The sequence below is a fragment of the Cebus imitator genome, unplaced genomic scaffold (assembly GCF_001604975.1).
Source record: "Cebus imitator isolate Cc_AM_T3 unplaced genomic scaffold, Cebus_imitator-1.0 Scaffold17, whole genome shotgun sequence".
NCBI classification, from domain to species: Eukaryota; Metazoa; Chordata; class Mammalia; order Primates; family Cebidae; genus Cebus; species Cebus imitator.
In genome coordinates, this window is record NW_016107332.1 from 3,638,631 (window position 1) to 3,663,993 (window position 25,363).

At 39.0% G+C, this 25,363-nt stretch overlaps 1 protein-coding gene across 2 annotated transcripts in view; it reads left to right on the forward strand.

Moving 5' to 3' along the window:
• EGF (epidermal growth factor) overlaps positions 1–25,363 on the forward strand; it is a 91,349-nt gene that overhangs the window by 28,310 nt on the left and 37,676 nt on the right. For both annotated transcript variants that reach the window (XM_017509715.2, XM_017509719.2), the window contains exons 6-13: positions 8,007–8,132; positions 10,280–10,402; positions 11,244–11,366; positions 12,541–12,666; positions 14,024–14,160; positions 16,778–16,926; positions 22,578–22,682; positions 23,878–24,101. In XM_017509715.2, the coding sequence (XP_017365204.1) occupies positions 8,007–8,132; positions 10,280–10,402; positions 11,244–11,366; positions 12,541–12,666; positions 14,024–14,160; positions 16,778–16,926; positions 22,578–22,682; positions 23,878–24,101 (1,113 nt within the window). The remainder of the gene's footprint in view (positions 1–8,006; positions 8,133–10,279; positions 10,403–11,243; positions 11,367–12,540; positions 12,667–14,023; positions 14,161–16,777; positions 16,927–22,577; positions 22,683–23,877; positions 24,102–25,363) is intronic.

The window sequence follows — 25,363 nt, forward strand, 5'->3', positions numbered from 1 at the left end:
TTAGTAGAGAAGGGGTTTCACCATGTTGACCAGGATGGTCTCGATCTCTTGACCTCGTGATCCACCCGCCTCGGCCTCCCACAGTGCTGGGATTACAGGCTTGAGCCACCGCGCCTGGCCTTACACTATTATCTTAATCTCAGAAATAGTGTGGGAACATTTTTGTACACATGTTAATGACAATTATTTCAAAATAAGTTCAACTTCTGGGGATTTTACAACTAGTTTACTGCTCTTAGATATGTTGTAAAAGGTCCAAATATTTTTGCTTTCTTCTGTATTCTTTAAATGTAGATTTCAGTTTTAAGCTCATAAGAGAGCTTCAAAAGCAAATTCTTTGGGAAATGAAGGTAATTTATTACCAGCACTGTGTAAAATACTTTACATTCATTTCATGCACAAAAAGATGGCTGAATTTAATTCTGTGAGTTCATGAAGGATAATTGTCTCCACCTGGAAATGTACTTCTTTCTGGAAGCAATTAGTATAGCTAAAATTGCCAAGGTGGGGATCTGATTCATTTTGATTATTTTGTTGCTGTAGTGTCTACTATACAATTTTGGTTATTTGGAAACCCCTGTAAAAGAATCATCACGGAAAGATGAATGTTTAGTTCATGTAATTTTAAATTATTAGTTTAAGCACATAAAATTCTGTTATTCTTCATGGAAATATTAGTAAAATATGGATTGCTATATTTTCTTAACATCATTTATAGTTACTGACATTTTCGTAGTGACTAGAGTCACATTTACAAGGATAAATGCCATTACAGCCAGCATAGGACTGCTTTGGGGCAAAGCTGAGTTCGCCCTGACACCAAATGGCTGCCATTTGAAATGTCTTTTAAATATTTGAAATTGCTCTTTATGATTTTTATGTTTTCTTTCTTGCTGCTGGTTCTCACATCTTGCAGGTTTTCGCATGCCTGGCTGTGGCTTCTGTTTATTTTCTAACCTGAGGCTTTTTCTTGCCACTTGCTTGTTGAGGAAACCAAGTCATCAGTCCTATAGAATTTTCCACTGTCTGGATTTTGCAGATTATATCCCCATGTGTCATTTGACATCTTTGTCTAGCTTCCTTGTTACCTATAAACTGATAGTTTAGTCTTAGAAATCTGATCAGAATCAGATTTTGTTTGCAAGAATGCTTTATGGGTGGCACTGCAGGGGATTCTGTAAGCTCCCCCGTTGTACCACGTTAAAGGCACATAGGGCTGGTTCTTATTCTTCTTCATGATGTTCAAAATTAATTAGCATTTTAGAAGTCACCAGCCTGGTCCGGCAACTGCAAGTTTCCCATCAGCTTTTTGCTTAATGATTTTAGAAGCTACTGGTTATCATTGCCTGGACCTATTTTTTTTACTAGACATTCAAGGCAATTACATTCTAATAATTTATGCATATATTAGCTGAGATTCTCATACAAAAAAAGAACCTTTCCAAATCAGATATATGATTATCCTAAAGAGGAGGAGCTTTTATAGGAAAGGTAAAATTCAGTGTTTGGTCCTGTTTCTTAATTTACCTGTTTTCAAAATAAAGAGTTAGTGTCCTAACCCTCCAGGATCCTCCAAAGATCACTTTTTCTTTAAGCATCACTATAAAGTCATGGATTTAAAAAAATAATTGACATGTTTTTATTCATTGTAATTATTACCATTTTCATACTCAGATTGTACCATTTTTTCTCTGGAAGGAGCTCTGACGTGGGTTTTCTAGTCCGTGTGGGAAATTACCTGCTGTCTCCCAGCCATTGACACCGGCAGTCTGGAATGCAAGGTTAAGGTTACATCTGGGCTCAGTAAGAAAGAACACTGGACTCACGTAGCCACTTCTGTCATTGGTGAATGTGGGTGGGGTGCAGTGGTGACAGTGGGAGCGGAGGCATACACACCTTGTCTTTTTAAAATGTATTTTTAATGATGGATACATCATAGTTGTACATATCATACCTTGTATTTTCCATCTTCCTGCTATGGGCAGCCAAATCGCCAGAAATGAGAATACAATAAGAAAAAACTCAATGGGCTGGAAGCGCTCTTCTAAGAGTTAAAAGCATTATTATTTTTCTATTATTTTTGAGACAGAGTCTTGCTCTGTCACCCAGGCTGGAGTGCAGTGGCATGATCTCAGCTCACTGCAGCCTCTGCCTCCTAGGTTCAAGCACTTCTCATGTCTCAGCCTCCCGAGTAGCTGGGACTACAGGTGCCCACCACCATGCCTGGCTAATTTTTGTATTTTTAGTAGAGATGGGATTTCACTATGTTGGCCAGGCTGGTCTTGAACTCGTGGCCTCAGGTAGTCTACCCACCTTGGCCTCCTAAAGTGCTGGGATTACAGGTGTGAACCACTGCACCTGGCCAGAAGCATTTTTAAAGTGCTTTAAGTTTGTTGATTTGTTTGCTTTTTGATTCCTAAAAGGGTACAGATGGATATGATACTAAGTGGCTGAATTCTAGCTAGGTCATTTTTTTCTTTTTGTACTGTAATTAGGAATTCCAATAACATAGAATGGCCATTCTGGTATTTTCTTCCTTGTACTTATATTAACTGACAAGAATAAACTTCTATACTGTTCAGTTTGAGAAGTTTTTTGAGGAAGGTGAGGCAGTCGTTTATTGAGAACTCATTAATGATGAAGACAATAACAAATGAAGCAAAAATATAACTAGGATTTTATAGACATTTCATAAAACTAACATGTTTTATGTGCATGTTTATACAAATGCGTAAACACACACACATAGAATTGTACATATGTGGTAAAAAGAGAGGAGCTGGAGTCAAAGGGCTTGGAATAGAGTCCCAGTTCTACACTCTATTTTCTTTGTGATCCTTAACAAGGCACTGTTTCCTAATCTGTAAAATGGAAGATGATACTTGCTCTGCATAGCTCAAGGGCTTGTTATGAAAATGAAATGTGATAAATATAAATACTTTACAAAGTATTATTCAAAATTTTTGTTATGTGCTAAATACTAGGGATGCCAAATATTTATTTATGACTTTAGAATGACCAAAATTAATGGGTTTGAATGGAAGAGACTAGAAAGGCTTTGTTGATGAGGTGAGTCTTTTTTTTTGAGACAGAGGCTCGTTCTGTCACCCAGGCTAGAGTGCAGTGGTGTAATCTTGGCTCACTGCAACCTCCACCTCCCGAGTTCAAACAATTCTCCTGCCTCAGCCTCCCGAGTAGCTGGGACTACAGGCACAAGCCACCATGCCCAGCTAATTTTTGTATTTTTAGTAGAGATGGGGTTTCACCATGTTTGCTAGGATGGTCTCGATCTCTTGACCTTGTGATCTGCCTGCCTCGGACTCCCAAAGTGCTGGGATTACAGGCGTGAGCACCCAGCCAGTGAGCCTTTTTTTTTTTTTTTTTTTTTTTTTTAAGACAGAGTCATGCTCTGTGGCCCAGGCTAGAGTGCAGTGGCACAGTCTCGGCTCACTGCAAGCTCCGCCTCCCGGGTTCAAGCAATTCTCCTGCCTCAGCCTCCCGAGTAGCTGGGACTCATGGAATTTGAGGTAGACAAAGAGGTGATTAGTGGAAAAAAGCAGGAAAGGGAATCTCAAGTGCCTTGTTTCAGAACTGGGCCAGGGTAAAATCTATCGATTACTTGATGATAGTAAAGCTCATGAGTGCCTGTGTGCTAGCCAGCCAGTTACTGCAGGTGCAGTTGGTGGTGGACATTAAACTCCATGATTAGGAGCTTTAATTGATCTCAGAGGTCATTAAGCCTCCTTGCTCAGCTCTGAGAAGGAGTGTTATCTGAGGTCAGCAGCAGCAGTCTCAGTGCTGGCTTTGGCCTATTTTGAAGCTAAAGAACAGCAGAAGATTAAGGAGATTAAAGAAAATATAACCTTCAATCCTCTGTGTTTTGCCACTACCTAAAATGACCCTTTAAAGTATTTAGTATCTGAATTCAGGTCACATCATCAGCACAACTAGGCAGAGGAGAATAGTGATTTCTTTACTGCCTATGTTCATTATTGAAGAGTGATGTATATTAATAAGCATCACTAAAACCATCAGCAGCATGGCATAGTGGAAAAAGCACTAGGCTAGCATCTTGTGACAATCTGTTTGAGTTGTAGCTCTAAGGTTGGTTAGAACTTCAAGGAAAAAACAAATAGGGAGTTAGATTGCAGGTGACATGGTCACAGGGATTTTTCGTGGTTGTATTCTAGATGTTTACTGGATGCCTATGTTGTAAAAGGCAGCATGCTAGGTGTTACTGGGACTATAAACATGAGTAGGACACATGCCTTGTCGTCAGAAGTTTATCAAGGGAAAAAGATGCATATACATAATTGTTGTGCTGGCAATGGTGATGATCATCAGAACAGACACAAATCCAGGGAAGATGTAGTAGAAAGACATGGGGAAAAAGAAAATATGTATTGGATCTAGAAGAACAAAGCATTGTCTATACCCGAGACAATAGTTGTTTGCTTCATTAGACAGTTTGCTTTTCTGTTACCAGACTATAAGCAGTAATTAAGGTTTGATAATCTTTAGATGTATAAACTCAGAAGAATTTATCACAAACATTTAATTTGGTTTATAACTATAGAATTTTTTTAAAAGAGGGATCTCAGTGAATATCTATTTCAACTAGTTTATTTCATGAATTAGGAAACTTAGGTCAAAGAGAAAGTGATGTGCTGTAAAAGGAAGAACCAAGACAAAACTCAGTTTTCCTGATTCGTAATCCAGTGATCATCTAGCATGCTGAGTTTGGAAAGATTTTTATGAGGCAAAGGAAAGATTTTTATAAGAAGCAAAATCTTTCAGCTTTTTTTGTTACCTCAAGAAAGTGGTAGTATTTCAGTGCTATTGAAAGGCCAACTCACGCTGGGCACCGTGGCTCATGCCTGTAATCCCAGAACTTTGGGAGGCCAAGGTGGGGTGGATCACGTGAGGTCAGAAGCTCAAGACCAGCCTGACCAACATGGTGAAACCCTGTCTCTACTAAAAATACAAAAAGTTAGCCAGGCATGGTGGCGGGAGCCTGTAGTCTCAGCTACTCAGGAGGCTGAGGCAGGAGAATCACTTGAACCCAGGAAGCAGAGGTTGCAGTGAGCCGAGATTATGCCATTGCACTCCAGCCTGGGGGGAAAAAAAAAAGGCCAACTCAAACCTTTCTGGATTTTTGTTGTTGCTAACTTGTAAAGTTCATAAAAATAAAAGTTAAACATATTACTCCTTCTTAAAAAGACATTTAAAGTGGATGAATTTTCTCCAATATTTGCAAGTTTCTAATTTTAGTCATTCACTTTTAAAATTTAGGCCATTTATGTTTTAATTTTGATTAAAATTTTGATAGCTTAAGTGAAGCATATGGAACATGAAAAATAATGTGATTATACATGTATAATTGGATAAAAACCATAGGAAAGAAATAAAACTTTTGGAATCAATTATCCACAAGACCATTCAAGATAAATCTTAATTGATTTGGCAGGTAATACTGCAATGGTATTGAGAGTTGACAAGACTTATTTTGCATTTAATTCTGTCAAGAGATTTGAAAAAACAGGTTTAAAATAACTAAGGAAGTAACACAGACTAGCTAAAAGTAATTGCTTGTAACTAAGATGAAGGTGTAATGCTTCATTAGTACATTAGGCCAGTGTTTCTCAAAGTGTGGTGTGAAGCAGCCTCCTGACATCATAATCACTCCTGATTCTGTAAAAATGCAGATTCCTGAGCCTTTGATTGACAAAATCAGAGTCTCTGGAGGGTGGCATACTTGATATACACTAGGGACATTTTCAAGGGGGCAAGAATATGTTTCTACTGAATCTTACTGTTATTGGTCATGTCTGGTGATGTTAAATAAAATTTATGGAAGACAGCTGATTTGGACTGAGCTCCTGCAATAGATCACAACAGACCAAACCAAAATGAAGTTGTGCATGCTAAAATTCCACATCACCGAACCAAAACTAACTTGTTTATCTGATTCTCTAAGGGATCAGGAGAGAGATGATAGCCAAATCCCCAAATAGGTCAGTTTTAACTGGTACGATAAGGAAATCCCATCTGGTTTAACCTTTATGAGGAAAGTAACCTGAAGTAAACTGATGTTATCCAATCCATTATTTGTATCATGCTGTTTCCTTGTTCTCACTCAAGCTATATCACAAAATTGACTATGCTGCCACACCCAGTATAGCATCTGTCTATTTTTAGGTAAGATGTTGCCCAATTCATTGATCCCAAATAAAAGTCAATTTGATCATTGAATTAAATTTGTTGCAATTTTATCTTTACAGATTTGAAATAGAAGGAAATGGGTATAGACAGCAGAGACTTCTTTATTAGTAGATAACAGATCTGAGAAACCAAACCTACATGGAGAACAGTCTCAGGCCCTCTGCCTGCTTCGCACAGGCTCTTGCTGATTTGTTTCCTGTGTCTTTCCCAGCAATGCTGGTGTTCTTAGCAGCCCTTTCCTCAGGCCCTCAGCTCTTCCCATGATACATCAGCTCTAGCTGATTTTAACAATGCCATGGCTTCAGAATCCACGACCCCAATAGTTTTCCTTGGCCTTCACCTCTCGCCAGACCTCTGACCTCTGTATCTACCTGCATTCTAGGTAACTGCCCTCTCACTCAAGCTTACCCCTGTATTTCCCATGGTATTTTACAATGGTCCTGTTGTTTCTAAAATGGGCAAAAAATAAGGTGCGAAAGAGACAAACATCTCATTAACATTTTGGAAAGAGATGTAGAGTTGTCCCTCAGTATCCATGGGGGATTGGTATCCCCCAAGATACCTAAATCTGCAGATGCTCAAGTCCCTGATATAAAACGTTGTATTTACATATAACCTAGGCTCACCTTCCCATATACTCTAAATCATCTCTAAATTACTTGTAATACCTAATACAAAGCTTACATCACTTCATTTCTGTGAATTCAACATAGTATTTGGCATGTGGCAAATTCATGTTTTGCTTTTTGGAACTTTGCTTTGTGGAATTTTTTTCTCAAGTATTTTCAGTCCTGGGTTGGTTGAATCCACAGATATGGAGGGCCAACTGTAGGCGTCACTAGTTTGGCCCTTGATTCTGGCTCGAAAATTGGTGGTACCAAATTGACCACTTGTTCAATATAGCTAGTTAATTCAACTCACTGAGCAGATTTCACTGTTTACTATGGGATATTTGGAACACATGGGATGCTGGCAGCAATAACTTTAGAAATTTGAGGATCAGAGATATGGCAATGGTGTATATTAAGTCTGAAAAATATTCATTAAATAATGATATTAAAAACAGCTAAGTAGCATACATATCTAACATATAAATATGACACTTAAAAGGTATTCTTGGCCAGGCGTGGTGGCTCACGCGGTGGCTCACTTTGGGAGGCTGAGGGGGGCAGATCACTTGAGGTCAGGAGTTCTAGACCAGCCTGGCCAACATGGTGAAACCCTGTTTCTACTAAAATTACAAAAATTAGCCAGTTGTGGTGGTGTGCACCTGTAATCCTAGCTACTTGGGAGGCTGAGGTAGGAGAATAGCTTGAACACAGGAAGCTGAGGTTGTAGTGAGCCAAGATTGTGCCACTGTAGTCCAACCTGCGTGACAGAGGGAGACACTGTTTCAAAAAAAAAAAAGCATTCTTAGATTTGAATCTTTTTAAATATTTTAAACAGATATTTCATTTTCAGAATTTGTGGGGTTTTTTTTTGTGATAAAAGTAAATTAGAATGAAAAAGCTAGTAAGTAGTGTTTAGTATTCACAACCTAAGAAATGACATCTCCAGCTAATCAGGACGCCCAATCCTGAGAGCTGTTGGAGAAGTAATACAATTGGAGAAAAAAGTGGGCTTTGGGATGCTGTGGAATCTGGGCTCTGGCTAAATTTGCCTCCCTGAGAGATACCCCTACAGTTGTTGCAGGGAAATAAGATCTCTTAAGAACCAGGAAGAGATTTAGCAGTGTCCTCTGTCAAAACACGGCCCCACTCCAAATAAACCATCTTCTCTTTTAGAGCAGAAACTTTGCAAATCGAGGAAAGGAAACTGCAGCAGCACCGTGTGTGGGCAAGACCCCCAGTCCCACTTGTGCACATGTACAGAGGGATACATCTTAAGCCGAGACCGGAAGTACTGTGAAGGTAATGACTGGAAGTACTGTGAAGGTAATGGAAGAGTCGCTGCTTGAGTGGAGGAATGCCTAGCTGAGCCAGCAGCTTGTCTTCAGTGGGCCAGCCAGAGCCTCAGTTGGAAACCAACTTCAAGTCCATGCTGCCCCTCTCCGACACAACCCCTGAAGACTATTTTTTATTTATTTTTTCTTGTTTGTAAAGCCTTTATAATACTTTCTTTTTTTTTTTAAAGGTATTCTTTTTTTTTTAATTTTATTTATTTAATTAATTAATTTATTTATTTTTATTTATTTATTTATTTTTTTGAGACGGAGTTTCGCTCTTGTTACCCAGGCTGGAGTGCAATGGTGCGATCTCGGCTCACTGCAACCTCCGCCTCCTGGGTTCAGGCAATTCTCCTGCCTCAGCCTCCTGAGTAGCTGGGACTACAGGCACGCGCCACCATGCCCAGCTAATTTTTTGTAGTTTTAGTAGAGACGGGGTTTCACCATGTTGACCAGGATGGTCTCGATCTCTTGACCTCGTGATCCACCCGCCTCGGCCTCCCAAAGTGCTGGGATTACAGGCTTGAGCCACCGCGCCCGGCAGCCTTTATAATACTTTCATATCTTCTTTATATCTTGTGTTTCTAGATCAAACACTCTGAGAAGATGCTTAGGGATTGATATAAGTCAAGGATTCTCTAAGTGGATTCTACCCACCTCTGTGTTTGTGTGCAAAATTTCAGTACATGTACATTTTTAGGAGAGTGGTTTCATAGTGATCATAGATTCTCAAAGAATATGTGACTCTTATCTTATCCCATGAAGATCTAGTAGGAAGCTTGGGAAACTGAACCAGGCTGGTCGTCTAGGGATCCTCCTGTTTTGAGATTCTGGACCAAGTGCAATGAACCCAGGAGAAATACTATGTCTTTTTTCCTGGAAGGTGTAGTAGTGCAGTGATGAAAGGGATACAATGACTGCAGCACTCATCCAGTGGAATTAGTTGGGGTGAGACCTCAGGTAAATCTAGCATCTGCCTGATAATTATAACTCCCTCTGGACCAATGGATGGAAGCCATGGCATAGAGAGAGTGAGCTGGAAGGCTGGGGCTTCAGCCAGAATAAAACTGCTGGAGAAGGTTTCCACATTTAGGGGAAGGGCTCCAGTCAGTCTTGAAGGGTGAAGAGCACAACAAGAAATGTCCTAAGCTGGGGCCGGGCACGGTGTCTCATGCCTGTAATCCCAGAACTTTGGGAGGCTGAGGTGAGTGGATCACTTGAGGTCAGGAGTTCAAGACCAGCCTGACCAACATGGTGAAACCCTGTCTCTACTAAAAATACGAAAATTAGCTGGGCATGGTGGCATGTACCTGCTATCCCAGCTACTCAGGAAGCTGAGGCAGGAGAAACACTTGAACCTGGGAGGCAGAGGTTGCAGTGAGCCAAGATTGCACCACTGCTTTCCAGCCTGGGTGACAGAGTGAGACTCCATCTCAAAACATAAAAAAGAAAAAGAAAAAAGAAATGTCATGAGCTTGAAAAGAGCTTTCAAGAGTCCCTAACTTAAATGGCATGCTATATCTTTTCAAGGGAAATACTACTACCTTTTTTTCCAAGGGTAATTCTAAATTCTAATGAAAATCTGTATTTGAAACTATAAGCTGGGCCAGACATGGTGACTCACGCTTGTAATCGTAGCGCTTTTGGAGGCTGAGGCAAGATCACTTGAGTCCAGGAGTTTGAGATCAGCCTGAGCAACATAGCAAAACCCCATCTCTACAAAAAAACACAAAAATTAGCTGAGTGTTGTGGTGCAACAGCTGAGTAGTAGTCCCAGCTACTCAGGAGGCTGAAGTGGGAGGATCGTTCAAGCTCAGGAAGCAGAGGCTGCAGTGAGCCAAGATCCTGCCATAGCACTCTAGCCTGGGCACAGAGCCAGACTCTGTCTCAGGAATAACAAAATGCATAAAATGTGACAGATTAGAAATGGCTTTTATCATCATTTCATTGACTTCTTTTGCCCTTTGCTAGAGTATGGAAAACATCTTGCTGAGATCAATTACAGCATATACAAATATGAGATACCCTACATTGTGATGACTTGTTAGAGATAGCACAATTTATTTTCAAAAAGTAACCATTTGAATGTATTTTGCTGTTGTCATTGTGCAGATGTTAATGAATGTGCCTTTTGGAATCATGGCTGTACTCTTGGGTGTAAAAACACCCCTGGATCCTATTACTGCACATGCCCTGTAGGATTTGTTCTGCTTCCTGATGGGAAACGATGTCATCGTAAGTCATAGCAACCAGTATTTATTGCATTATTTTTCTTCATTTTTAATATGTTTCTAAGGTGGCTATGATCTGGGTTGGTGATCTTTAATCAGAATTACCTTGGAGTTTTATTTTGTTTGGCTTTTTAAAACATGGACAACTGCCAGACTGGGCACCATGGTGAGACCCCATCTCTGCTAAAAATATTTAAAAAAATTAGCCAGCCATGTTGGTCCATACTTGTGGTCCCAGCTACTCAGGAAGCTGAGGCAGAAGGATTGCTTGAACCTGGGAGGTGGAGGCAGTGAGCTGAGATAAAGCCACTGCACTTCAGCCTGGGTGATGGAGTGAGAGTCTGTCTCAAAAAACAAAACAAAAAAAACCCATGGATGACTGGACTCTACCCCAGACCTATCAATCAAAATCTCTAGGGTTGGGAAACAAATCATCTGTCATCTATCTATTATTGATATTTTCCTGTTTCTTTGTCTGTATTACCTTATATTTCACTGTCTATCTCTTTTAATTTTTAAAAATAACTATTGGGTACTATATTTCATTGTATATCACTAAAGGATAGGCATGTAAAAAACATAATCACAGTACTAAAATACTTAACTGTAATTTCTTACTATCATTTAATGTCTAGTGAATTTTCAGGTATAACCACAATACCGTGATCATACATTAAAAAATTAAGGCTAGGCATGCTGGTTCACACCTGTAATCCCAAAACTTTGGGAGGTCAAGGCAGGAGGATCACCTGGCAATATTAGCAATACTGTATTAGCAACTAATTGCAATAATTTTTTACTAACCTGATTTAACGCTAATCTTGACCTTGTTCTTTATTAATTAGAACTTGTTTCCTGTCCAAGCAATGTGTCCAAATGCAGCCATGACTGTGTTCTGACATCAGAAGGTCCTTTATGTTTCTGTCCCGAAGGCTCAGTGCTTGAGAGAGATGGGAAAACGTGTAGCGGTGAGTTTATTTGCTTTATTTACCTTTATTTGAAAACATACATTTGCTCAGGGACATCTAAAAATTGATCTTATTGTCAAAGGAGAATCGTTTTTCCAATATTGAACACTGAAAGATATTGATACAACACATTAATATAGATTTAAATTGAGTTTTTTGTTTTTGTTTTTGTTTAGACAGCATAGCGTAGTGATTATGAGCAAGGGCTTTGAGGCCTGGCAGTCCTGAGGTAGCATTACTAGTTACTAGCAGTTTTGGTTTTGGTCTAGTTACTTGTCCTCTCTTGGTCTCTGTTCCTTCAACTCTGTAGATATTGATACTCGCCTCCTCGATTAAATGAGGCTTCGGATGCAGAGTGCTTAGTCTGTTCCTCGCACCTAATAAACACCTCTCTACTTTTATCTTCGTAGAGACTTAAGTATATAGATAACTGGATGTAACTCAGAATTAGCAGAAGAGTTGTGTGTGACTTTCTGATTTTTAATAAAGAGAGCAAATAAAGTCGAGCAGCTAAAAATGTGAGAGAGAAAATATTACTCACTAGAAAGAGTTAGACCAGCTGCCAAACTCATCCAATGAATTATTTGTTCTAGCCAGCTGCCAGTGCACTTGTTCTTGAACTCACTGGTAGAATAAAAGGACAAGGGTCATTGGAATGTGCAGATATCCACGACGTTGGGTTACAGGGAAGGAGGGTACTGTGACATTTAGATTTTAATTTCAGAAAAATAACCTTGATTGCAGCCATACGAATGATTGTGAAAATATTTTTAAAAATTAACATATGGGCCAGGCGCTGTTACTCACACCTGTAATCCTAGCACTTTGGGAGGCTGAGGCGGGTGAATCACCTGAGGTCAGGAGTTTGAGACCAGCCTGGCCAACATGGCAAAACCCTGTCTCTACTAAAAATACAAAAATTAGCCTGGCATAGTGGCGGACGCCTGTAATTCCAGCTACTCAGGGAAGCTGAGGCAGAAGAATTGCTTGAACCCAGGAGGCAGAGGTTGCAGTGAGCCAAGATTGCACCATTGCATTCCAGCCTGGGTGAAAGAGCAAAACTCCATCCCAAAAGAAAAAAAAATCTATGTATGGTTGAATCACCCCATCCTTTGATGAAAATTGATTATATTTTGGATGACATAGCACCATTACCAAGCAATTGTTTTTGTAGGTTGTTCCTCACCTGACAATGGTGGATGTAGCCAGCTCTGCATTCCTCTAAGCCCAGTATCCTGGGAATGTGATTGCTTTCCTGGGTATGACCTACAGCTGGACAAAAAAAGCTGTGCAGCTTCAGGTTAGTGCTCTGGTTATCTGGAACTGTGTCCTTGAAAAAAAAATTCATGAAAACCTTTCGTTTAGAAAGATGGCAAGTAAATTGCTTTTGGTTTCTGGCTAGAAAGTATGATTTTGTATTTTTGAAATGGAAAAAAGGCAAATACATTGTAAATATCAGTAATATGAGTAATAACAATATAACTAGTAATCATGCATTTAAAGAATATTTCTATTCTTAATTAGCATCCAGAAAGGTTTGCCATATCAGATAGGAAAATCGTGATAAGAATAGTCTTAAAACGCTTTATAGTTAAGAGATATTTAATAAGTATTTGTTGATTGATTTTTTATCTCTCCAGTGAATATAATCACAACACTTTGACAAACTCTGTCTTTTTTATATCAAAATTTAATATAAATTTGTATGCTTCAGCTCCTTTTTTTGTCTTCTGATATTACATCTCTTGCACCCTTCAACAGCCATGGAAATTCTAGATTTATACCAAATTGATTTAATATCTCCTGAAGGCTTATTATGTTTTTGATATATAATGCTCATAATGCTATAACATAATGATGATTCTGTATACCTTGCCCTAGTGAGACCCCAATACTGTTAACTTCTCAGGGCCTTCATTAATATAGCATAATCTAAATTCTTAAAATTATCAAGGGTCTTGCTATTAACCCAAATCATCATGCCTACCGTTAAGAAGTGTCCAGGCCAGAGAAAGTTATTTATTCAGACATGAACGTATATAATCTACTACTATTAGTCTTTCAGTATGTATGAAACAAGAAGATATATAACCCTAAGACTTACATTACTTAGCTATGGTGTTGGTTATTTAATGCTGGCTCTTTCTATAAGTAATTCACTCTTTTTTTTTTTTTTTTTTTTAAAGAAAAAGAGGTTTAATAGGCTTACATGGCTGGGGAGTCCTCACAATTATGGCAGAAGGTGAAAGGCACATCTTACATGGTGGCAGGCAAGAGAGAGAATGAGAACCATGCAAAAGGGGTTTCCCCTATAAAACCATCAGATCTCATGAGACTTATTCACTACTCCGAGAACAGTATGGGGGGTACTTCCCCCATGATTGAATTATCTCTTACCAGATCCCTCCCATAACACGTGGGAATTATAAGCAAACACCTGGAGAGGGAAGAAGCTAGAGATGAAATTCTGGCAATATGTCACCTGGAAGAGGACATCTTCTTGCCTCTCTTCACCTATACCATACTAGAGGGAAATTAAAGAAAACAAGCACTGTAGAAATTGAGGCAAAAGGTACAATGAAAGGGAAGAGTCAGAGATGCCTCTTAGTTTCTAAGGCACATTTTAAATGCAGCCATATTTGAACTTTGGTTAACAGGACCACAACCATTTTTGCTGTTTGCCAATTCTCAAGATATTCGACAAATGCATTTTGATGGAACAGACTATGGAACTCTGCTCATCCAGCAGATGGGAATGGTTTATGCCCTAGATCATGACCCTGTGGAAAATAAGGTATGGTTTTGTTGCTTGAACAGATGTGGACATGTTGCTGCTCATAATGATTTCATTCTTTCTTATGAGCAGTATTCCATTGTATATATATATATATATGACACATTTTAAAAATCCACTTATCCATTGATGGACACTTAGACTGATTCCATGACTTTCCTATTATGAATAGTGCTGTGATAAACATACAAGTGCAAGTGTCTTTTTGATATAATACTTTCTTTTCCATTGGGTAGATACCCAGTAGTGGGATTGCTGGATTAAAAAGTGGTTCTGTTTTTAGCTCTTGAGAAATCTCCATGTTTTTCCCATAGAGGTTTACAACTTTACATTCCCACCTACAATGTATAAGAGTTGTTTTTTTCTCTGCATCCTTGCCCACATCTGTTGTTTTTTGACTTTTTAATAATAGCCATTCTGATGGGTGTAAGATGCTATCTCATTGTGGTTTTCATTTTCATTTCTCTGATGACTAGTGATATTAAGCATTTTTTAAATATTTATTGGCCACTTGTATGTCTTCTTTTGAAAAATGTCTGGTTGTGTCCTTTGCCCACTTTTTAATGTGGTTGTTTTATTCTTTGTGAGTTGTTTGAGTTCCTTATAGATTCTGGATGCTAGCCCTTTCTGAACTGCCTTGTTTGCAAATATTTTCTCTTATACTGTAGGTTATCTGTTTACTCTGTTGATATTTCTTTTGCTGTGCAGAAGGTTTTTAGTTTAATTGATTCCCATTTGTCTATTTTTGTTTTTGTTGCATTTCCTTTTGAGGACTTAGTCATGAATTCTTTGCCTAGGCAAATGTCCAGAAGAGTTTCTCTTAGGTTTTCTTCTAGGATTTTTATAGTTTCATGTCTTACACTAAGTGTTTAATCCATCTTGAGTTAATTTTTTTATATGGTGACAGATAGGAGTCTAGTTTCTTTCTACTGTTTATGGTGCTCCAATTTCCCCAGAACAATTTACTGAATAAGATATGCTTTCCCCAGTGTATTTTTTTTTGTGTGTGAACTTTGTCAAAGATCAGTTGGTTGTAGGTATGTGGCTTTACATCTGGGTTCTCTATTCCATTCCATTGGTCTATGTGTCTTGTTTCTATACTAGTACCATGCTGTTTGGGTTACTGTGGCCTTATAGTATAAAAGTCAGGTAGTATGGTGCCTCCAGTTTTATTCTTTTTGCTTAGGATTTTTTGTGCTCTTCAGGCTTATTTTTGGTTCCATATGAATTTTAGGGTTGTTTTTTCTAATTATGTGAAGAATGCTGTTGGTAATTTGATAAGAATTGCATTGTATCTGTATATTGCTTTGGGTCATTTTTAAACAGTCTTATGGAAATTCTTGTTCCTGTGTGATAGGCTGCATACTAGACTGAAAAAGAACTGAACTGGTAAGATATTCTATTGAACAAGATGGATGAATTAAAATGAAATTACAGTCATGTATCACTAATGACAGGTGTGTCATCAGTCAATTTCGTCATTGTGCAAACATCACAGAGTGCAATTACACAAACCTAGATGGTGTAAGCTACACTCACCTAGGCTATATGGGGTAGGTTATTGCTCCTAGGCTACAAACCTGTGTGGATGTTACTACGCTGAATACTGTTGCAATGAAGTCACACAATAGTAAATATCTGTGTACCTAAACATATAAAATGTACAGTAAAAAAATATGGTATAAGTGATATTTTTAAATGATACACCTTTATAGGAGACTTACCATGAATGAAGCTTGCAGAACTGGAAGTTGCTCTGGATGAGTCAGTAAGTGAGTGGTGAATTAATGTGAAGACTTAGGACATTACTGTACATTGCTATAGATAAACACTGAACATTTAGGCTACACTAAACTTATAAAAAAAATAAAGTAATTGCACTATGACATTGTGAATGCTACAACATCACTAGGTGACAGAAATTTTTTAGTTCTATTATCATCTTACAGAATCACCATAGTATATGCAGTTCAGTGTCAACCAAAATGTCATTACCTGGCATCTGATTGTATAGAAGATTAGAGACTAAAGAAACTTTAGCAAATACCTATTCTAACTTCCTCATTTTTACAGTTGAGAAAATTGAGGTTAAAGAATTTATCCAAAGCAATCAGGCAAATAAGCGACAAAACTGGGAACCAGTTTTGACCTGCAGCGACTGTCTCTTGACTTGCAGTGAAGTGGGATGCTATGGACTGAAGCCAGCTTGTAGCCCTCATTAATTGCAAATCATTGCTCCCTTTCAGAAGCCACTATAGTTCACGCTTGATGTCTAAGTCATTGACCAATGATCAAGGGTTAATAAATTACCAATAGCAATAGCAATATGTGCCAGATACATGGCTAAGGAGATAGCTATATCTCTGTCTGTCTGATGAACCTGGTATTATTATCCTCATTTTACCAATGAGGAAACTACGATTCTGAGACATTGAGTAACTTGCTTAAGGTTACACATATCTGGGAAGCAGCCTAGTTTGAGTTTATTTGCAGGTCTGCCTATCTCTAAAGTCAAGCTCTTAACAGATACACTGTACAACTTAAAGACTATCATCATTTGTATACATTCCACGTTAGTTCAAAAAAAAATCAGAAATGTCTGCGTCCTCTTTTGTAGATATACTTTGCCCATACAGCCCTGAAGTGGATAGAGAGAGCTAACATGGATGGTTCCCAGCGAGAAAGGCTCATTGAGGAAACAGTAGATGTCCCAGAAGGTCTTGCTGTGGACTGGATTGGCCGTAGATTCTATTGGACAGACAGAGGGTATGTTTTCTGCTTCAGTTTTTAGCTACGTGGGATGGGAGTGATGGGATAGGTAATACTATTGGCTTCATCTCCACTTTGAACACAGAAAAATGTTGCTGGGCACTTGGCTGGGACTGGAGAAAAGAGGCCACCATTGCTGTCCACATTGCTTCCACTTCCTCCTTTCATCAAGATTTCATCTGTGTGCATGGGAGGATTTTGAAGACTAAGAAAAGTAGCCTGAGTCAGGAACAGAAAACCAAACGCTGCATGTTCTCACTCATAAGTGGGAGTTGAACAATGAGAACACATGGACGTAGGGAAGGGATCATCACACACCAGGGCCTGTTGGGGATTGGGGGCAAGGGGAGGGATAGCATTAAGAGAAGTACCTAATGTAGATGACGGGTGGATGGGTGCAGCAAACCACCATGGCACATTTATACCTACGTAACAAACCTGCACATTCTGTACATGTATCCCAGAACTTTAATAATAATAATAATAAGAAGAAGAAGAAGAAGTAGCCTGTGTTTTGGCCATTCAGGCTGTTGTTATCAGGGAAACCCAAAACCTGTCTGAATATAATCAATAAGCATTCTCTGAGCATCTGCTATGGATATAAGTCTTTCTCCTAAGTCACATGGGAGCTATATAGGAGCCTAAGATGTACTCCATCTTTTTAGCCAGCTCTTCATTTAGCTGGGGAGATAAGGTATATTTCCCCAGCAAAAAATATTAATATAAATTCTTGGTCTAAATAGCAGTTCAAGAAATGTCATAAGGCCTCACATAAATAATTGCCAAATGACTGGTGTACATTCTCAGAGGGAGCCACCATGGAATGAACTTTGGCATGCAAGTGACAAATCTTGGACTAGAATGTTGCCTAGGGAGTTTACATGCCTGTTAAACAAGCATGAAGGAGGGAGGAGAACTGCAGCTGGAGTTGTGAGGAAAGCGCGTGAGATAAGAGGAATGCTCTGTTTCCCTGCAGTGGGAAACAACAGAACCAGAGTGCACTTGTGAAACCCCACTCTCAGAGCTGCAGGAAGGGCTACTGTACTTGGTGTGTATGTGGTCTGCGTGAACCTCAGAACTAAATGGCAGGAAGCAGGAAGGAAGTGGCTGTATCCCTTATGTGTGCTAATGAGAGCCCACTTCCTCACAGAACTGCGAGAGAAGCTGCTAACCACAGGTCTTTCACAGAATAATATTAGAGCTGCAGCGTGCACTAGAATATATTCTGAGTAACTGAAAGCCAGAAAGTGAAACGGTGGCCATCCTTAACATCTTGTGCCAATGCAGCCAAGTAAAGAGGAGAATTAGGGTTTCACCTGTGTGAAATCAGCAATTCTAATGCAGAAGGAGAAGTCCCAGGGAATGGGTTTCTATGCTTGGGGGTAGGTGGTTTTTTTAAATTTTTTTGAGACAGAGTCTCACACTGTGGTCCAGGCTGGAGTGCAGTGGCGTGATCTCAGCTCTCTGCAACCTCTGCCTCCCTGGTTCAAGCGATTCTCCTGCCTTAGCCTCCTGAGGAGCTGGGATTACAGGCACCCACTACCACGCCCAGCTAATTTTTTATATTTTTAGTAGAGACCAGATTTCACCTTGTTAACCAGGATGGTCTCGATCTCCTGACCTTGTGATCCACCTGACTCGGCCTCCCAAAGTGCTAGGATTACAGGTGTGAGCTACTGTGCCCACCCAGGGGTAGGTGTTTTATGTCCCAGAATATCTCTTTTAATCAGGATATGAATAATTCCACACAGGTAAAACCTATATGGGAAGCAGGTTTTAAAAAATCAACCAGATGTATGATGTGGTTATCAGTTAATCAATAATATGGCCCTTTTACATCCAAGGTGAGCATATTTTCTTTCATTCATTCATTTGTTCATCTAATTATACCTTCATTTCTTTGTTATTTGAGGGTTTATTTACTGAATAACTGCAATGCACCAGACACTGTGCTTTATATCCATGACACTATGAAATCCCCAAAGTTAAGTTTTGTTATCTCCAATTTAAAGATTAAGAAAATTGATAATTGGAGAGGTAAAATAACTTTCCCAAGGTCAGGCAGTCAACAAGTACCATGGGGATCTGTAATTGATAATTGAAGAGGTAAAATAACTTTCCCAAGGTCAGGCGGTCAACAAGTACCACGTGGATCTGTAATTGGAACCCAAGGATGGCCATTTGCAAAGCGTGTGCTCTTAATCGTCACAGAGACGTACCACCACCCCAAACCAGCGTGGATTTAACATGTGCTTGACTCAGAGTCATGTGACAAATTAAATCAACTTCAGTTGTAATAATTATAAAAATTATAATAATGACCTCCTCTGTGTTGAACCTAGTTAAAAGAATATTTTAAATGGCAGCTGTGTATAATAACAGAGCTGTACATGGTTGTTCTCGTAAGGGTAAACGATGATCAAGATGACAGATGTCAACCACTCTCAGGCCCTCTAAGGATGCCAAGTCTTCTCATATTTCCCCACATTCACAAGGCACCTCTAATTTTAACAGTGTTTGATTAGTAGCACCGTGGTACCGACTGCAGAGGCAATGCCTTTGGGAGATAGACAGGCACCACTGTTTCCTGGAGAATCAGACCCCAAATTCCCCAGTTCATTGTCTTCAGTAATAACAAGCCCTTCTTAAGTCCTCCTGGCTATAAAGGCAGCTGCTAAAAGAAAACCTTTAATTTGTCAGGAAATGAGAGGTTTATGGTTTGAAAACCTTGATATTACCTAGAAATTGGACTTAAATACCTGAAATTCCAATCTCATAATATTAGATCACATGGTAACTCTTAGCCAATCAAAAGAGCCAAACTGGGATGCTTGCAGTTCATTTTGGCATAGGAAAAGACAGATTCAAATTGACATCTAACTGTCGGAAGGAAGCAAATTGATAATTCCAATGGTAATGCTGTTATTTAGTATCAAGGAATACTGATTCCTAAGGTCAATTGCCCAGTAAAGAATCAAGAGGGTAAAAATATAAGCTATGTTTGCTCATTTTTTTTGAGGTAACAAAAGCTAATATAAGGTAAAAAATCACTCTTCTAGGGTTTTTGATGGACACCTGTTACCCTAGAAGGGGGGTGAGTTTTTCTCTTGGAGGATCTCAGTGGCATTGGGACGATTAGATAATGGATTGACAGACAAGGACACACCACTAGATTAAAGGTGATGCTTGAACTCCCATGAACCCAAATGTCCCTGCTGGTCTTTGCTTTCTCATTTCCAACACTGGAGTTTGAGGTTTGCTCTCTAGCTGAATCAAATAGGAGTAAATTATTAGGTGAATGCCTTGGGAGAGCTTTAAAAGTAAATTCCAGCAATCCTGCCTTGAGACAGCTCCACAGTCAGGAGCGTACGTAGTTCTCAAGTCCCATCACCTAACTCCTGCCTGAAACAGAATTTAGAAATGATGTCTCTCATCTCTAAGATGATTAGAGATCATCATGAGATCAGAACTGACAGTTTCATCTCCCCTGGTCACAAGCAAGTGGCCTCAGAATTTCTTCCCTCCCACCAAGGGAAGAGGCCCAGCGACAGTTGTGTCTGAGAACAGAACTTAACACATTAAGTTCAAAAATATCTTCCACCTGGCAGTATCCTTCCTATGACCACTTCATCCGGGAGAAAAATTATCTTTTTAAAGTGGCACTGGAGTAGAAATTGTTTCAAATTCTCCACTGCCTTTAGCTGGTAGTTTGCAAAGTGTTCCAGACCCAGCATAGGCACTGAGTGAGTTTTACCTTCACCTCTCTTCTGTGTACTGTCTGAGAGAGGCATATAGAGCCCTGTTCCCTTCACAGTGCCTGCAAAATAGAGTTGGTGAGCCAGCCACTGGAGAAGGTCTCCTTAGCATCCTGTAAAACCGAGAGCAGGGAGTGGTACTACTCTGTGTTTCTAGGCAGGCTTGTTTCATGCAGACATTGCCCTCAAGAGCAAGGTGAGGGACCTTTAACAGATGTTTATTGAATGAATTAAAGGTGGTTATATTTTCTAGTTTGAAGTAGGGAAACAGGGAAAGCAGGCAGTACATGGGGGAAGGGAGGCTCTTCTTAGCCCTATTTATATCCCCTCTGTCTGTGGTCCCATCTGCTCCTAGCAGCAGCTCCTCAGCCCTTGTTTGCTCCTGAAGGGGGCAGGGATGCTATAGAGTTGTGTTTAGCATTTGAATCCAGCCAGTTTTATCTTATCACCATCATCTCCTGCCTGCCCTGCTCTTTTCACACTAAAGTCACAGCAAACTTTCTAACATGCAAGTATGACTGCCCCATATTCTTTAGGTCCAGCACTTTAGAACTTCATACATGCACATTTCCTTGCTTAGGGTACTCTTTGCATCCCCACTCACCTTTGCCTGGCTGCCTGCTTCTCATCCTCCTTTGTTATTATCTCCAGGAATCCTTCTCTGCTTGGCTGGGCTACCCACCCTGCCACCCTCCCAGAGTCTTCCAATTATATTCTTTACATGCTTCTTCTCAGCGTGGTCTTTCATGTGCTGTGTTATAATCCCCTCTCCCTCTTTCCCCTCTTACCTTCCCCTACCTCCTCCTCCTTCCCTTTCCCACCACCTTTTCTTCCCCTCCCCATCCACCTAACCCTTTCTCTTCCCCACCCACCTCTGCCTCCCTCTCTGTCTGTTCCCGTTGAACTGTGAGCTCCATAAGGACAGAGACGGGATTTTATTTACTATTGTATCTCCAATGCTTAGACCAATCCCTGGCACACAGTAGGTGCTCAATAAATATTTGACAAATAAATAGAAAAATCAGGAAATAAGAATTTTATACCCTGCCAGATTCCATTGGGTTCTTTTTTAATGTAAAGGTTAGCAAGAAATATTTCAGTACAATTGGCCTTCTTTATCTGCAGGCTCCACGTCTGAGGATTCAACCAACCTTGGATCAAAATTATTCAAAAATTAAGTTAAAAATAAGAATACATCCATAAAAATAATGCAAAAAAACCTAATAACTTATAACAGTTATTTACATGGAATTTACATTTTATTTGGTATTATAAGTAATCTAGAGATGATTTAAAGCATACAGAGGAATGTACATAGATTGTATCTGAATACTGTGCCGTTTTATATTAGGGAATTTAGCATCTTCAGAGAGTTCTGGTACCAATCCTCTACAGATGCCAAGGGACAATTGTATACCCATTTGTCTTCGCATTAAATGAAAGAAAATTAAAGCCAATGTAAATCTCCATGTATTGTCCTTCTGCTGGCTTGTCTCCCCCCTCTTCATGATCCTACGAGGCTAACAGTCTCTTTGCTTCTGGCCTCCATTGGTTTCAGCAGGAGATTGGAGGTCATAAAGAGAATGTCCTCACCCAGCCACCCACACAATCCCCTTTTATCTTATCCTGTCATTGTGCATTTTCAATACCTGCAATAAATATTGGGATACTAATTAAAAGTATTTAAAAATATAATATTTGTGGGCTTATTGCAGCTCCTTTGTTTGTGGGTGGTGGGGAGGGAGAGAAAGAGTAATAGAGAGGGAGAGAGAGACAGAGATTGGAGCTGGTTTAGAATGCCTATCTTTGCATTTCAGAAAGAGGAAAAAGGAGTATTTTTGTTTGAAAAGTAAATTTATTTTAACAAACTCCCTTATTGTGCACATACTTTAGGAAATCTCTGATCGGAAGGAGTGATTTAAATGGAAAACATCCCGAAATAATAATTAAGGAGAACATCTCTCAACCACGAGGAATTGCTGTTCATCCAATGGCCAAGTAGGTATTTGTAAAAATAAGGCACTGCTCTACAGAGGTCACGTGACAGTTCATGGTTGCTATGCTAGTGTGCAAAACCACAGACCAAGAAAATCCCTGCAATTTTTTCAAATCTTCAGAAATGATATGGCTAGCATGAATTCCTGTCCTTTTAATGTCTCGATTTTCTACTCTTGTATAATAATGTTATTGTTTATAGGCTCTTTTAAGTAAATTCGATTTCTTTTTGAAAGAAAAATACGTTGTAATTCATTTACTGACTAGACTGAATCATCTATATTCTTTAAAAATCTGCACTTGTTTGCTGAACAGAAAAGGATATTTGGATTGTATGACATATGAGTTTTATTTAGAAAAATCATAACTTCAAATGAGAGGTCATTCCTAGATTTTAGATGACAGAAAATTGAAATTGTGAAAGGTTAGAAGACTATGCTGTTAGTTGTGAATTAGTGACAAATTTTTATTTAGAAATTAAAGGACAATAAAGGATTTCTTCTTAGTTGTTAAAAAAAAGATAAAAACCAACCCTATTTTATTTACGCTGGAAATTTCGCAATGATTGATGGGTGATAATATATTGATAGTAGCTGATCATTGATTTGGAGCCAGCCAAATGATTAAAACTGTGAGAATGTAACCATTTCTAAACAGGCCAATGAAAAGATATGAACCATATTGACTTCAAAAAATATGTGCCAAACACATGATTTATGAAAGTTAAAATTAACTGAGTTAATAGAGTACATTGCATAAAACTGGATAACAGATAATTATGACCTTTCCTTTATGTTATAGTTTTACAAATCCAGTGAATTTTACATACACATAACAGAAGAACAGGCTAGCAAGATTTCATTGCCTTTTTGCAGTACAAAATGCGAATTCAAGAATATTTTACTTAAAAACACTTTTAATTGGTCATATACTGCAATTTTTAAACTAATTTCTTTTTTATCTGATGATCTGAGCCTTAATTCAACATTTCTTTTCAAAGATGCTTTACACAGACAAGTTAATTGTTCTGCTTTTGAAAATTATTTGTCCAACACACAGTGCTGTCTCTTCTTCTGTATTCCTTAGTGTGCCACTTTAGCATATTATGAAGTAATTTACATTGATATTTTCAAAGATGAAAGAACAGAATAATGTCTTTTGTGCAGATATTATTTGTTGTGTGCTTTCTTGATTAAAGGAGATTATTCTGGACTGATACAGGGATTAATCCACGAATTGAAAGTTCTTCCCTCCAAGGCCTTGGCCGACTGGTTTTAGCCAGCTCTGATCTAATCTGGCCCAGTGGAATAACGATAGACTTCTTAACTGACAAGTTGTACTGGTGCGATGCCAAGCAGTCTGTGATTGAAATGGCCAACCTGGATGGTTCAAAACGCCGAAGACTTACCCAGAACGATGTAGGTGAGGCTTTGGGATGGGTGATATCTTCATCTTGACTGAGTGTTTATGAGTGTTAAATACAAAATATGTTTACACACACACACATCCACACACACACCCCACACTTAGCTATCTGGGTGAATATGGAATAGAGGCAGACTTCTCCAGGGAATCATGAGCTGCAAGGCTTACCTTAATGTTGGAATATCGGGTAAAAAATAGTGTTGTATAATCATTTCTCTTTCCAAGAAGTCCCAAAATCAGAATGAAAATATTAAAATTTTCTAAACTCCTTTAGGAATAAGAACTTGGTTCAGCTGTTTTCATTTCTTATGTTTTAGAAAATGTGGTTCACAACAGTGTTAATGTAGGCACTTTTAGACATGCATGAATATCAGTTGATAACGTGTGCAAAGATTAATATAGTTTCCTCCCCTATTTTCAGATTTTACATGGGGTATATTTTCATAAATATCTTTAAAACATTGTAGCTTATGCCAACTGTTAAAAGAACTATAAAATGGCCATGAGATTATATAAACAGTGGGAAATTGATTTCGCTCCAGGAAGGTACAAAGACAGTATTTGAACTGGGCCTTGTGGTAAATAGATGATAGCAAAAGATTATAAGGCTGCAAAATTGGTCTTTGCATGATAGTACTCCCAGGATGTGTTGACTAAACTTAATCCTGAATTTAGTGGAGGGACATTGAATGTTCTTGCACATAAAATGTGTGTGTCGAGATTGGTGTATTTGGAGAGCTGGTTAGGTAAAGTATAGGAGTTTGATTGGAATTTGGAGGGAAGGAGGTCTATAGTGGTTGCCCAGGCAACAATTAGTAATGGCCTGAGATTGAACATTGTCATTTAAAAGTGGAATGAAGGACTATGATATTAAAAATTATTGTGGATAAAAATTAAGAGTATTTTGTAACATTGCATATAGGAAATGAGAGTCAGGGAAGTGTGGAAGATGCTTTGGAGAGTTAGAAACTGATTGGGGAGATGAACAAAGTGGTCTGTTTCATTTAGGAAGAAGCTAACAAACGAATAACCTGTCTAACACATCTATTTTACTCATTTTCTTTGGCTAAAGATAAGTATAATTTAAAATTTTGGGGGCCAGGCATGGTGGCTCACGCCTGTAATCCCAGCACTTTGGGAGGCCGAGGCAGGCAGATCACGAGGTCAAGAGATTGAGACCATCCTGGCCAACATGGTGAAACCCTGTCTCTACTAAAAATACAAAAAAATTAGCTGGGTGTGGTGGCGCACACCTGTAG